Source organism: Chrysemys picta, chromosome 22, assembly GCF_011386835.1.
Source record: "Chrysemys picta bellii isolate R12L10 chromosome 22, ASM1138683v2, whole genome shotgun sequence".
Classification (NCBI taxonomy): Eukaryota; Metazoa; Chordata; order Testudines; family Emydidae; genus Chrysemys; species Chrysemys picta.
This window is the reverse complement of record NC_088812.1, coordinates 7660514-7674326: the sequence shown is the minus strand read 5'-3', so window position 1 is coordinate 7674326 and position 13813 is coordinate 7660514. Positions and strand designations below refer to the sequence as shown.

At 64.8% G+C, this 13813-nt stretch overlaps 2 protein-coding genes across 5 annotated transcripts in view; both read left to right on the top strand.

The window, feature by feature from the left end:
* LOC101943218 (adhesion G protein-coupled receptor E5) overlaps nt 1-9652 on the top strand; it is a 76077-nt gene extending 66425 nt beyond the window's left edge. The window contains exon 20 of one of the 4 annotated variants that reach the window (XM_065576151.1): nt 8848-9652. In XM_065576151.1, the coding sequence (XP_065432223.1) occupies nt 8848-8880 (33 nt within the window). In that variant the 3' untranslated portion in view covers nt 8881-9652. The remainder of the gene's footprint in view (nt 1-8847) is intronic. The other 3 variants (XM_065576152.1, XM_065576157.1, XM_065576158.1) reach the window with 3 other exon arrangements.
* LOC122172613 (adhesion G protein-coupled receptor E5-like) overlaps nt 1-13813 on the top strand; it is a 78753-nt gene that overhangs the window by 22774 nt on the left and 42166 nt on the right. The window lies entirely within an intron of this gene.

Sequence of the window (13813 nt, the reverse complement as noted above, 5' to 3'; positions counted from 1 at the left end):
TGGGTGTGCCTATGCAAATACGGTCAGCCCCTTAAGTTCTTTTCCACAACTTGCCACAATTCACCACCAGATGTCAGGGTAGAGCTCACCCTGACTCTGCTTACACTTCTGTATGTGAAATGGTCACAAAGCGGGGGCCAGAGCCCCAGTGGTGTCAATTGGTGCAGCACCACTGACTTCAAGGGGTGTTCGTCCCCAGCTCTGCTTCTCCAGCTCTCATTGCCCCAGACAGGACTGCAGGCTCCTCAGGGGCTGGCCGGAACGAGTGCATCTCTGCACGTACAAGCCGGGTCCCTAGGTAGAAAACCCCACTCCCTGCACGGGGTGAGTGACCCCGCTGCACCATGGAGCCCCGACATCCCCCCGTGTATACCCCCTTTGCCCGGCAGCTGGCGCTACCCGCATTGGAAGCCTGGCGGGTGCATAGCCCTCCAGCGTTTGGCTAGATCATGGCAGGGCTCTCTGTGCCTGGGCAGGGCAGGGCCTGTCTGTCAGATCAGACTCTCCACAGCGGTGAAAGGCCCCAGGAGGCAGCGAGGGCAGTAAAGTCCCCTCCGTTTGGGGCCGGATTGATGAACCGCTGGGTGGCGACTCCGGCTGGGGCTATGCTGGGGCTCAGGCTGGGCGGGTCTCTTCTGGCTTCGGCTTCCACAGGCCGGATCAGCAGCGAGTGTCGAGCTGGCGTCATCCGTCCGAGGGCTCGGTGGATTCACCCCGCGGGGCCCTGGGCCTGGGGGTCACAGCAGGGTCCGGGAATGGACGTTGTCAGGCAGCTGCTCACTGTGCAGTGTTAGGAGTAGGGGGATCCCCTGGATCCAGCTGGCTTCAAACAACCCGTTTACCAGCCGTGCAAGGTCTGGCCGCATGTTGGGGGTCTGTGGGCTTCTGCCATTGACCCTCGTGGGCGCCACCAGTGCCTATATCCTCCTGCACGGCTGGATTCTCTGCCCTGGGAAGAGGGCAGCAGGGGGCGCAGTCTGGGCCTAGTGGCCACTAGAGGCCACTGAGGGGCCAGCCCGTGGCTCCCTGCTGGATTCTCAACTCCTCCCCCAACACACACCAGAACCACGCACAGCTGGGGGGAGAGGGTTGAGGGGAGATACGGCTGCGATGATTCCACAGCCCCCGTCCCACCCCACTGCCACTCGGTCCCCCTAGGACAGGGACGAGGGAGGGATCCTTTCACAGAGACCAGCGTATGAGCAGAGGATGGGGAGAAGGGGCTGTGCACATGTGTGGGGCTGAGTGTGTGTTTTGGGGTCACTGCTCCACCCATATCACTGACATGGGCTGGGTGTGTCCCTGCTGCCCCCTGCTGGAGGGAATGAGTCCTGCTCTCTGTGCCTGTCTCTGGTGCATGCACCTACCCAGCCAGACCCTACATTTCCCCCCCGCCGCCCCATCTCTCACTCCTCCTCCCTTTCCATCCCCAGAGCTCACCTGCCCCCCGCTGCTGGATGATGACAACTCTGCCGAAGCCAAGGTGAGTGGGGCACAGACCCGGGGGGCGGGGGGGGGCGGGGATAGACCCCGATTCCCCTTTAGTGCCACGTTGCTTTTCACTGATCTCGCCCCACGAGGATTCTGGGGCCAAACTCGCCCCTGGGCAAAGAGCCAGTGGCCAGTCCCTGGAGCCCCTGCAGTCCAGCCACGGCCTAGGCCTTTGCCCCGGGGTGATTCTCACCCTCCAGGATCAGCAGCATCAGGCTGCGGCAACTCACTTCAGCTTGCAACCGCCGTCCCCCCCCATCCCTTGCAAACGCCGGGCACCCCCTAGGGGCCAGACGGGGCATTGCCCGCGCTCCCTCTGGCGCCTGGCTTCTGAGCCGAGGGAACTTCTCCGGACAGGGGGAGGTGGGCTGCGATTCTGTGATCTCTTTTCCTGAGCCAGGCCTGGGCCTTGTTTTGCAGAACCTCCTGGGCAGCTTCCAGGCACAGGTGGGACGTCTCTGCAAGGCGGCGCTGGAGGAGCTGAAGCAGATGAACTCTCAGAATGCCGAAGAGAAGCTGCAGGTGCCAAGCCAAAATTCGGGGCCTTGCTGGGTTTGTTCCCATTAGGGGGAAGAATCGCTGCTCCTACTCGAATCTAGTCTCAGGGTGATCCATAAGGATGCAGCGCCTGGAACAGGAGATAAATAAACAGCAGCACTGCCAGAAATTCCCGTGCCTGCCTCTCCAGTGGGCTCTGTGCCCAAGAAGCTGCTCTCCTAGGTTCCTAGGTTAGACGGGACCATTGTGATCATCTAGTCTGACCTCCCAGGCAGTGATGTCAATTGCAGGAGAACTTGTCTTTCCTTTCAGGGGGATTGTGGGAAGGCAGTGGAGGACTAGCAATCTAGGAATGGGGGGCGCGGCAGGGGCTCAGGCACTGTGACACCAACACCCACCACGTTTGCTTGGCCAGGGCTTCTTGGACATTCTGAAGAAGCAGATAAATCTGGTCGGGCAGCAGAGCGAGAGCATGGAGCAGAGACACCAGATCGCGACGGAGCTCATGGCCACAGTGGAGAAGCTGCTGAGAATGCTGGCCCTGACCCTGCGTGACAGCAAGATCAGCATCGCATCCCCCAATGGCACAGGTCAGCATCTGGCTACATGGCCCCAGTTGGGCTTTCATCACCCACAGCCTACGCTCCCGCCCCACTCCCCACAGTGCCCCCTGCTGGGAGATGGGTGCTCCCCCCCACAGCCAGTTCTCCCGCCCCCACTCCCCACAGCGCCCCCTGCTGGGAGATGGGTGCTCCCCCCCACAGCCAGTTCTCCCGCCCTACTCCCCATAGCGCCCCCTGCTGGGAGAGGCTGGGACTGGAGTAGCTGAGAGCTCCCACCACAGCCAGGAAAGCACCTTGCCTGGCTACAGGCTTCCTCTCCATGTCTCTGTTGTGAGCCCTGGCCGGCATTGTGGTTGCAGAGCTGGGGCTGGCGGTCAGGCAGGCTGGGAACCAGAGCCAGGAGACCGTGACGCTGCAGCAGAGCAAGACGCAGATGGAATTAAACTGGGCCGGAGCCCCAGGGCAGAAAGAAGGTATGTGATCATCGCCTGTGCTGGGGTGTGTATAGTGATGGGCACAGCCACGGCATTGGGAGCCAGCAGCAGAGCACCCCCTAGCACCGGGCTGGGGTGTGTAGGGGACGGGGCATGGCCAGGGCATTGGGGGCAGCACCCCCAGCAGCACAGCGCCCCCTGGCACCAGTCTGCCCCAGGGTCCCTCCTGCCCCCCATTTCATCCGTCTCCTCTGTCTCTCACAGGCTTCATGCTGGCCGGGCTGCTGACATACCAGGGGATGAGCCCCCTCCTGGACGGTGCTGGGCGGGTGGAGGCGCCCGAGTGGGACAGGATCGGCCAGACGGGGAAGTGGGCGCAGGAGGCCGGGCGGCCCAGCTACCATGTGCTGTCTCCGGTGGTGTCGGCCTTCATCAGTGACCCGAACCCCCAGGCACTCGGCCTCTCCGTCAGCATCCGCTTCAGCCACCCGGTGCCGGTGAGCCCCTGGGCTGGGCATGGGGGGAGGAGAGCCTGGGGCGCTGGGGGGCAGAGCTGGGCCCATCTCTAGTGACAGCCCCCACGCCGGGCAGCAGGTGAATCCACCTCCCACCCAGGGACAAACTGATGCTCTGTGCACCCAGCCAAGCCCAGCCCCTTGTAGCCCCCCCGACCTGCCCTCTCGGGGCCTGGGGAGAGCGGCCCCAGCCAGCCCCCCAACCCCCTCCTGCCCCCCCATGCATCAAGCGTCTCTCTGTCCCCAGGAGTCCAAGACTGACTTGCGCCTCCTCTGCGCCTACTGGAAGCCTGACAGCAGGCGCTGGGCCACCGACGGCTGCACCCTGCAGAAGTTGAACGCCACCAGCACCCGCTGCCAGTGCAACCACCTGTCCAGCTTCGCCGTGCTCATGGCCTTCTACGAGCTGGAGGTAGGCGCGGCCTTCGCTGGGGCCTGGGGCTGGGCTGGTTCTGTTCTGCCCCTCAATCCTCCCCAGCGGAGCAGGAGTCACTCCAGATTCTTCCTGGAGTAAACCCATTTCCCACCGGCGGGCGGGGCCCTGGATCTGATCAGGGCACAAGCAGTCCCCCTCCAAGGGCTCAGGGAGACTCCCCAGGTAGCAGCAACCAATGTTCCTGCCCACCTGGCTGGGAAACCGTGGGGCAACAGGGGCAGGGGGCTCCCCCCATTGCATTGCAGGACAGGGAGCGTCCCCATCCCAATTGCACAGAGGCAGGAAGGGGTTAAATGCCTCACTCAAGGAGACACGGGGAGGTGACATCACAGCTGGGAATTGAACCCAGGAGTCCTGAGCCTCAGAACCTGCTCTGACCCCTAGACCCTGCTCCCCTCCCAGAGCTGGTAGAACCCAGGAGTCCTGAGCTGCAGCACCTTAGCCACAAGCGCGTCCGTCTGGTCTAAAAGCAGCTCCCTCCTGGGCAGGGGCTTCCTCCCGCCAGGCGGGGGCGCTCTGCTCTCTGCTCCGGGGAACAGCCCCGGCTCCTCCTACTTTCTGGCGCCCCCGTCCTGCAGGGATTGGTGTCAGGGATTCCCCCTTGTGTGGTGGTGACCCTAGAGCCCCCTCGGCTTCCCATGGCCCTGGGGCTGTGGGTCAGCTCCTCGGGGGGGTTGGGAGGGGCAGGCTGGGCAGCATCGAATCCATCTGGGCTGCTGGACCCAGCCAGACACTGGTTCCCGCAGGCTGCCCCGTGTCGCCACTAGGGGGCTCTCCGAGCCCTGGTACAGAGCGAGGCCGACAGGCTAGTCCGGCTGTACCCTAAAGCCCGGCCTGGCTGCTGCCTTGTGTGGGGGGACCCTGACTAACCCCCTCACCCCACCCCACCCCCGGCACAGGACTGGACCCTGGACGTCATCACCAAGGTGGGGCTGGTGATCTCGCTGCTGTGCCTGCTGCTGTCCATCATCACCTTCCTCTTCTGCCGCGCCCTCAAGGGCCCCCGCACCACCATCCACCTGCACCTCTGCCTGGCGCTCTTCATCGCCTACACCGTCTTCCTCACCGGCACCTCCAGCACCGGCAACAGGGTACCCGGCCCCCCTGTCAGCCTCGGGCCTCACTCCCCACAGCGACCCCCCCAGCCAGCCTCAAGCCCTGCTCCCCACAGCGCCCCCCCAGTCAACCTTGGGCCCCGCTCCCCACAGCGCCCCCCACTGGCAGCTCCTCCCTTTAGCCAGCCTCAGGCCCTGCTCCCCACTGTGCCCCCTGCTGGCACAGGCTGGGGCTGGAGAAGCCAGGAGCCACCCCACAGCCAGCAGTCTTGCCTTGCTCCCCACTGCGCCCCCTGCTGCCAGGGGCTGGGGCTGGAGGAGCCGGGAGCCCGGCCCTGACGTCCCACGTCCCGTTGGCTGCAGGTGGTGTGCGGCGTGGTGGCCGGGCTCCTGCACTATTTCTTCCTGGCCGCCTTCTGCTGGATGTGCCTGGAGGGCGCCGAGCTCTACCTGCTGGTGGTTCAGGTCTTCACCCCCCACGGCCTCAGGCGCCGCTACATGTTCCTGTTGGGCTACGGCGTGCCGGCCCTCATCGTGGGCATCTCGGCCACCACCTACAGCGAGGGCTACGGCACGGCGCGCCAGTGAGTCACCGGCCCGGGGGGGACAGGCCCAGTGCTCTCGGCCAGGGGCTCGAGGGGAACATGGCACCATGCCCAGGCAGCACACGGGGACAGGAGCGGCTCAGCCGGGAGTGCCGCTGCCATCTGGGCCCACCAGGGGAGGGAGGGTGGGCCCCCATGGGGTGGGTGAGGCCAGCGTGAGGGAGGGGGGCACCCTCCTGCCGTTTGGGCAAGGGGCAGCTTCTGCTCAAGGCCACAGCCCGGGACACTTGTACAACACAAGGATGCTCCCAGGCACCAAGGGGCGGGGGAGGGGGCTGGCAAGTCTCCATCCCCCATTCTGCCAGTAGGGGGGGCAGACCCCACCCTGCAGTGCCCCCTGCTGGCAGGTGAGTGACTGACCCCTGTCTGTCCCTCCCCCACAGCTGCTGGCTCTCGCTGGAGAAGCAATTCATCTGGAGCTTCCTGGCGCCCGTCTGCAGCATCATTGCGGTAAACCCCCTCCCCCAGTCCAGCCCCATGCCAGCGCCTGGCCCCCTGGCCGGCCCCTGAGGGCCTGGCTGTCGGCTGCCCTCGCTTCTTTCCCCTGCCACCCAGCCCCAGCGCCAGGGCAGCTGGGCCCCGCACTTGTCATCCCCTGTCCCCCCCAGTCCCCAGGGGCCAAGCTGGGTCACTATGGGGAGTGGGGCGCCCCCGGCCCAGGCAAGGGGCTGCCCCATGGGCTTCACAGCTGGCAGATCCCATAGCCCCCACCCCTGGCACACAGTTGCCCCCCTCCCAACCCGCCTCTCCCCTGCCCCCGGCAGGTCAACGCCGTGATCTTCGTGGTCACCGTCTGGAAGCTGTCGCTGAAATTCACTGACATCAACCCTGACATGAGCCAGCTGAAGAAGCTCAGGTAGCGGGCGCGGCCCCCGGGGCAGCAGAGACCCTGGCACTCCCTGCTGCCCCCCGTCGGGGGAGGGGGACCTGGGGGGGCATATGAGTAACGAGATGTCATCCACCCCATGTGTGGCAGGAGGGAGCCACAGATCAGTGACATTTTCCCCCACCCCCTACTGGCTGGGGGGCAGAGTCTGGGCAGGTGGGGCTGTGTGCAGGAGATGTCAGTCACATGCGGGGGGGGTTCAGGTTTGAGGGGCAGGGCCCTGGGAGAGGAGGGGAGGTGGGCTGTGAGACTGAGGGGTGGGACCCCAGGGGGACAGAAGCTGTGGGGCGGGGCCCCAAGGGGGAATGGAAGGTGGGCTGCGGTGGAAGTGCGGGGCCATGTGACTGGTTGCCCCTCCCCCACAGGGTGCTCACCATCACGGCCATCGCCCAGCTCTGCGTCCTGGGCACCACCTGGATCTTCGGCCTGTTCCAGTTCAACCAGCGCAGCCTGGTCGTCTCCTACATCTTCACCATCCTCAACAGCCTGCAGGGGCTCTTCATCTTCCTGCTGCACTGTCTGCTCAAGAAACAGGCCAGTCCCCCCCGAGCCGGAGCTCAACCCTCCTCCGGGCACCCCCACAGTGCCCCCCACCAGCACCTCCACAGCCAGCGCTCAACCCCTGCCCCACAGCATCCCCCCTCCTCGGGCACCCCTACAGCCAGCGCTCACCCCCTGCTCCACATAGCCCCCCCTGAGACTCCTTCCACAGCTGGCACTCAACCCCTGCCCCACAGCCCCACCACTGGGGGCTCCCCGCAGTGCCCTTTGCTGGGAGGGGCTGGGTCTGGCGTAGCTGAGAGCTCTAGGGTTACCATACGTCCGGATTTTCCCGGATATGTCCGGCTTTTTGGGCTCCAAGTCCCCGTCCGGGGGGAAATCCCAAAAAGCCGGACATGTCCGGGAAAATCGGGACATGCCGGCGGTGGTGCTGGGCCGGGGGCCGGCGGGGCCGGGGACCAGGGGTGCCAAGCGCCGGGAGTGCTGGGGGCACCGAGCGCCGGCGGGGCCGGGGACCAGGGGGGTCGGGGGCCGGGGACCGGGGGCGCCGAGCGCCGGCGGGGCCGAGCGCCGGGGATACCGAGCGCCAGCGGGGCCGGGGACCGGGGGCCGGCGGGGCCGAACGCCGGGAGCCAGCGGGGCCGAGCGCCGGGGGTGCCGGGGACCGGGGGCACCGAGAGCCAGCGGGGCCGGGGACCAGGGGGGCCGGGGCCGGGGCCAGTGGGGCCGAGCACCGGCGGCACCGGGGGACCAGCGGGGCCGAGCGCCGGTGGGGCCGAGTGCTAGGGACCGGGGGCACCGAACGCCGGGGGCCGGCGGGGCTGAGCGCCGGCGGAGCCGGTGGGGGGGTGCTCGGCCGGGGGTCCGGGATCTGGGCCGTGGGGGTGCTGAGCGGGCCGGGGGGGTGCTCGGCCGGGGGGCTGGGGGCCGGGCCGGGGACCGGCAGTGCTGGGCGGGCCGGGGGTGCTCGGCCGGGCCCGGGGCCGGCACTCTAGGGCCCGAGCCGACCCAGGCTGGAAACGCCGGGGGGGCCAGCCTGGGCCGCGCCTCCTCCACCCCCCCCTTACCTGCTTCAGGCTTCCCTCGAATCAAATGTTTGCGGGAAGCAGGGGAGGGGGCGGAGTTGGGGCGGGGACTTTGGGGAAGGGGCGGAGCGCTGGCGGGGCTGAGGGTGGGGCCGGGGCCCCGTGGAGTGTCCTCCTTTTGGAGGCTCAAAATATGGTAACCCTAGAGAGCTCCCCCCTGCCCGGCCAGTTCTGGGCTCTTGTCTCCCTACAGCTGAGGCCCCACCCCCGCGAGCTCCCCTGTGCCGTGGGGTGACCAGCCCTCTCCTCTCTCCTGCCAGGTGAGGGACGAGTACCGCAGGTGGCTGAGCTGCGGCGGCCTCAAGGGACCGGCCAAGTACTCCGACTTCTCCAGCTCCACGGTCAGCACGCGGGTAAGGGGGGACTGGGCCAGGCCGCGCGCCACAAGAGCGCAAGAGCCTTCTGCCCTGCAACCCTTCCCCGTCCCCCCGACTCCCCTCCTGCTCCAGCCCCCACAGCCAAACCCCACCCAGCAAGTGCTCACTGCCTCCTGCTCGTGTTTGGGGGGGGGGGCGGTTTAGAAGAGAAATGAGGCAGAGCTGGGCTGAAAAGGAATTAGAAGCCAGAGAGAAGGGCTGGGAGCCCTGGGGTCTGTCCCCAGCTCTGGGAGGGGAGGGGGGATCCAGGAGCCAGGACCCCTGGGGTCTGTCCCCAGCTCTGGGAGGGGCTGAGAGCCAGGACCCCATTTGTCATTTTGACTCACCATGAGGCAGCCTGGGGGGAGGGGACAGTGGGGGGTCGTGTTCTGCTCTAACTCCCCCCCCGCCTTTCCCAGCAGGGGCTCTATCCGTCGCAGGATTCGGGGTTGTAGCACTCTTGCGCTCAGCCCATTTCCGGACACCGCAGCTTTGCACATGAGAAAACCCGGCCCCCTGCCCCCGGCCTGGCCCTGCCCGTGAGCAGAGACCCACCACGCACCCGGACTCGCCACATGCAGATGCTTCAACGGTTGCCCAGCGGAACCTGCCAGGCAGCGGGGGGCACCGTTACGCTGCCCAGCTGCCCCCACCCGCTGGGCACTCACCAGCCCCAGGCCTGCGCGCTGCCAGCATCACCAGCAATAGCAACGCCAACAGGGCAGGTGCTCAGCTCCGACGCGACGTCCTCTGGCCACAGGGGGCGCCTTTCCCTTTGGTACGACCGGGTCCCCGGCCCCGCCTGCGGTACGAAGCTGGGCCGGGCTGAGCGCGGGCAGTGGAGATGAATCCAGCCAGCAGTGATGAACCCCCCCAGCCCAGAGGACCCCGCCCCTCCCCCCAGGGACTGCAGCATCAGCCACCGCCCTTGGCTTCGATGACGGTACGACACGACCGGAGCTGAAGGAGGCAAGCGGCCCCAGCCTGCGGCGGCCCCCAGGGCTCGGCTGTCTGTGTCTCATTGTTAACGCTGTTTTTTTTTTAAATGATCTTTTTAAAGTTATTAAAATATTAAGTTTTGTGCCAAAAACAGCTGCTTCGAGGAGCCACGTGTGTGGTGGCTGGAGAGAACCCAGGAGTCCTGACTCCCAGCCCCCGCTGCTCTAACCCTCTAGATGACACGTTCTAAAGGTAGCTGGGCCCATGGTGATCCTCTGAGTCCAACCAGCTGCAGAACAGGGCCCCGCACCCCCCACATTCACTCTTGCTCCATTGAGAGCAGAACGTCCCGGCTCCACTGGGAAAGGGCCAGTGCTGAGAATCCACCACGCCCCCGGGGAAGCTGTCCCGGGTTCATTTACCCTCCCTGCCGATTTCCAGTGTGACGGTCTCGCTTCCAGCCCTTTGGCTGTGAGACTGAAGAGCCCATGATCACAGTCCCTATAGACTGACCCAGTCACCCCTTCCCTGTCTCTGCTAATCCAACTGAGCTCCTGGAGTCTGTCACTACAGGGCAGGTTTGCGAATATGCTACCAGTGTAACCACACTAGGCTCCAAGGGCACTGTGCAACAATAGAGGTGCAAGCACAATACACTGAAACTGCCTTAAGCCCATTGCTTTGCAGTAGACGCGTTCGTGTCCAGTCCTTGTGCCCTGGCTGTGACTCTCTCAGCTGACCTACTAACAACACGCAGGCTGGTGTCCACACAGCAGCCTTTTCCACCTGCCTTGTCCTTGCTGCCGGAGTTTGCCCCAGTGCATTCTGGGAAACTGGGCTGCAATTGAGAATTACTTGCTAGCTCAGGTCCAGTCCCCGTGCTCCAATGCAGATTTAAGTATTTCTACAGAGGAGAACGGCTTCAACAGGAGAGGGTGAGAACACCCCACCTCTGAATATCCCATAAGGTGCTTGCTTGGGATCCCTGTGCTGCATCCGGCAGAGTGGAGATTAGAACCTGGATCTCCCACATCCTGGAAGAGGCTCTGACCACTGGGATAAGTGGGGCACCCCCCATGATGCTTTGTGCAGGACCCAATTTGGGCTGGAAACTGACTGGGAGGCAGATGGCAAATGAACAGAGCTCAGTGGTTCTGATTTTAGAGGACGGTCTGGTTTGCAAGCTGCGCTGGTGAGTCTCTGAGGTGCTGAGGTGTGACAACCACATGCGGCACCGAGGAGACACAAACCTCCACCTTCCTTTCATCTACAACGGATGGGCAGCTGGATTTCTGGGTGTGGGTTTGTACAGCACCTAGCACCGTTCGTACATTCTAAAGCCAGATGGGACCAGTGTGACCATCCCATCCGACCGCCTGCATAACGCAGGCCCCAGTACTTCCCCGGCTTCATTCCTGTGGGAACTGGAGCTGATCTGCTAGAAAAACATCCAGGCTTGATCTAAATATAGCCACCAAAGGAGAATCCACCATGGCTCTTGGTAAGTTGTTCCAAGGCTTCGTTCCCCACTGTTAAAAATGTGCCCCTTATTTCCCGTCTGTCATTTGCACCAGAAACGTAGAAGATGCTGGATAAAATGAGACCCTGCTCCGGGCGGGTAGATAGTTCCAATTTGTGGCTCTGATTTCCCAAGACTGCGTCCCCCCGGCCCGTTTGTGGGATGCCCTGTTTCCCCGCCCCGCAGCTCCTGGCAGGAGCTGCCCATGCGGCACAGACACGGGCTGAGCACGGGTGCGAGAGGAAGGAGCCGGCCCACGCTCCAGCACAATAGTGGCGTCTCCCAGAGCCAGCGCCAGGGTGTCCGAGTGCTGCACTGCGGCCGGCCCAGGGTAACCACTTCCCCAGAACGACAGCAGGAGCCCACGAGTGAGGAGGGCCCTGGTTTGTCGGCGCTTTCACTTTTCCTGTCCATTGTTCAGCTCGGGAGTCGTCGCAAACGCTTCCTTGTGGCAACACAGCTGATATCCCGCCAGAGCCAGGGCACATGTCCAGCTGCATCCCCAGCCTGGCGCCAATGCCCTGGCTGTGCCCCGTCCCCATTCACACCCCAGCCTGGCACCAGGGGGCGCTGTGCTGCTGGGGGTGCTGCCCCCAATGCCCTGGCTGAGCCCTGTCCCCATACACACCCCAGCCTGGCACCAGGGGGCGCTGTGCTGCTGGGGGTGCTGCCCCCACTGCCCTGGCTGTGCCCTGTCCCCATACACACCCCAGCCTGGCACCAGGGGGCACTGTGCTGCTGGGGGTGCTGCCCCCAATGCCCTGGCTGTGCCCTGTCCCCATAGACACCCCAGCCTGGCACCAGGGGGCGCTGTGCTGCTGGGGGTGCTGCCCCCACTGCCCTGGCTGTGCCCTGTCCCCATACACACCCCAGCCTGGCACCAGGGGGCGCTGTGCTGCTGGGGTGCTGCCCCCACTGCCCTGGTCACGCCCCCTCTCCTCTGTAGTCACTGGGGGCCCATCTCAGGATCGGGCCCGTGGGCCTAGCCGCAGCGTTTGGCGCTCGTCTCTCTTTACTGTCGGCCTCTCTCGCTCCAGTGAAGCATGAACCCCTGGGGCCGGGGCTGGTGTGTGGTTTATTGCCTGGTTCCGGAGCAGCAGGGTTAGCGCCAGTTCCCACCCCCACCCCCCGGAATCCAGGCCCGCCGGGGAAACTGATCCCCTTGGCATGAAACTGTCCCTGGAAAAACCCCGGGGCCGACTGGGGCAGGAGGGGGGTTGAGGAACTCCACAGAATGACAATCGCAATCAGGAAACCTGCCCCCGACTGGACACGGGGCCCCGGGCACCCGGCCTCTAACCTCCCGCTGGGGAGAGCCCTGCTGCTGGGGCCTGACCCCCAATACCGTGGTGAGAGGGCTGGGGGGATGTGGGGGTGCAGGAGATGGGGTGTATTTGAGCTGTTGGTGGGGGGGGGTCAGAGTACACTTGGGGGGTACCAGCGGTTGGGGTCTATTGATGGGGGTTCCAAAGGGGTGTTGGGTTGTGCCAGAGCTGCCCAGCACTGCAGAGTATTTTAGGGTGGATGACTGTGACCCGCAGCCTCCCGCTATTCCAGCCCTGTCCCCCAACTTTGCTGATACCCCTCAGTCCTGACTCACAGGTCCCTGGTATCCCAGCCTGGTGCCTCACAGTTGGACATTCCCCCCCCTCCCATCCCTCCAGCTGATCTCACCCGCCAGTTCCTATTCCTTCTGGGGCAATGTTTCCATGAAGTTTCTGGTGCCTGTCCAGGGGGTGGCCAGGATATCCCCACAGTGACACAATCCCCCGGGCTCCAGCCACGGGGCCTCAGCATCTGACCTGAACCACCCCCCACATCCCAAAGGGCACGACCCTGCCAAGCAGGAGGCAGCCTGTGGGGTGAGAGCAGGCTGGGGGTCAGGGCTCCTGGGTTCTAGTCTCAGCTTGAGGAGGGAAGTGAGGTCTAGTGCAGAGGTGGGCAAACTCCCGACCATCCTGCCTGGCCCCTGAGCTCCCGGTTAGGGAGGCTAGCCCCCGGCCCCTCCCCTGCTGTCCCTAGCCCCCGGCCGCTCCCCTGATGTCCCTAGCCCCCGGCCCCTCCCCTGATGTCCCCCTTCCCCCGCAGTGACGCCACCATGCGCGCAGTGCGTCTGGCTCTGGCCGGGCGGTGGGGCTGCGAGCTCCTGCTGCTCTGAGCGGCATGGTAAGGGGGCAGGGAGGGGGGTTGGATAAGGGGCAGGGGGCCCCTTGGGGCAGTCAGAGGACAGAGAGCAGGGTGCATTTGGATGGGGCGGAGGTTGGGGGGGGATGGTCAGGGGAGGGAAACGGGGGGGTTGGATAGGGAGTGGGGTCCTGGGGGGGCAGTTAGGGGCGGAGGGTCCCGGGAGGGGGCGGTCAGGGGACAAGAAGCAGGGGGGGTTGGATGGGTCAGGAGTTCTGAGGGGGGCAGTTAGGGGGCGGGAAGTGGGAGGGGGTGGATGGGGGCAGGGGCCAGGCTGTTTGGGGAGGCACAGCCTTCCCTACCCAGCCCTCCATAAAGTTTCACACCCCGATGTGGCCCTCGGGCCAAAAAGTTTGCTCACCCCTGGTCTAGTGGTTAGAGCAGAGGGACTTGGCACCAGGACTTGTGGGTTCTAGTCCCTTCTTTACCATCCCTGTCTCCTCATGAAGAGCATCACACTGGATAGTCTCATTGCCCCGTATCAATATCACTGCCCTTTCCAAATCCTGTGAAGCTCTTGTCTTTCCCACTCTCCTGTGGCAGGGAGTTCCCCGGGTTAACAACACAAGGCTGAAGGGATTTACAGGTAATGGTGGGGGTGAGAGCAGGTCGTGAGCTCCCAGCCAAGCACAGATCTGCCCCGGGATGTCTCTGCACTGGGGGGGCTGTTCCCGGGACTTGGATGGGCTTTGGATCTGGCCCCAGCTGGGCTGGAATGTCGGCAGCTCTTCAGCTGTTGCGCTCCA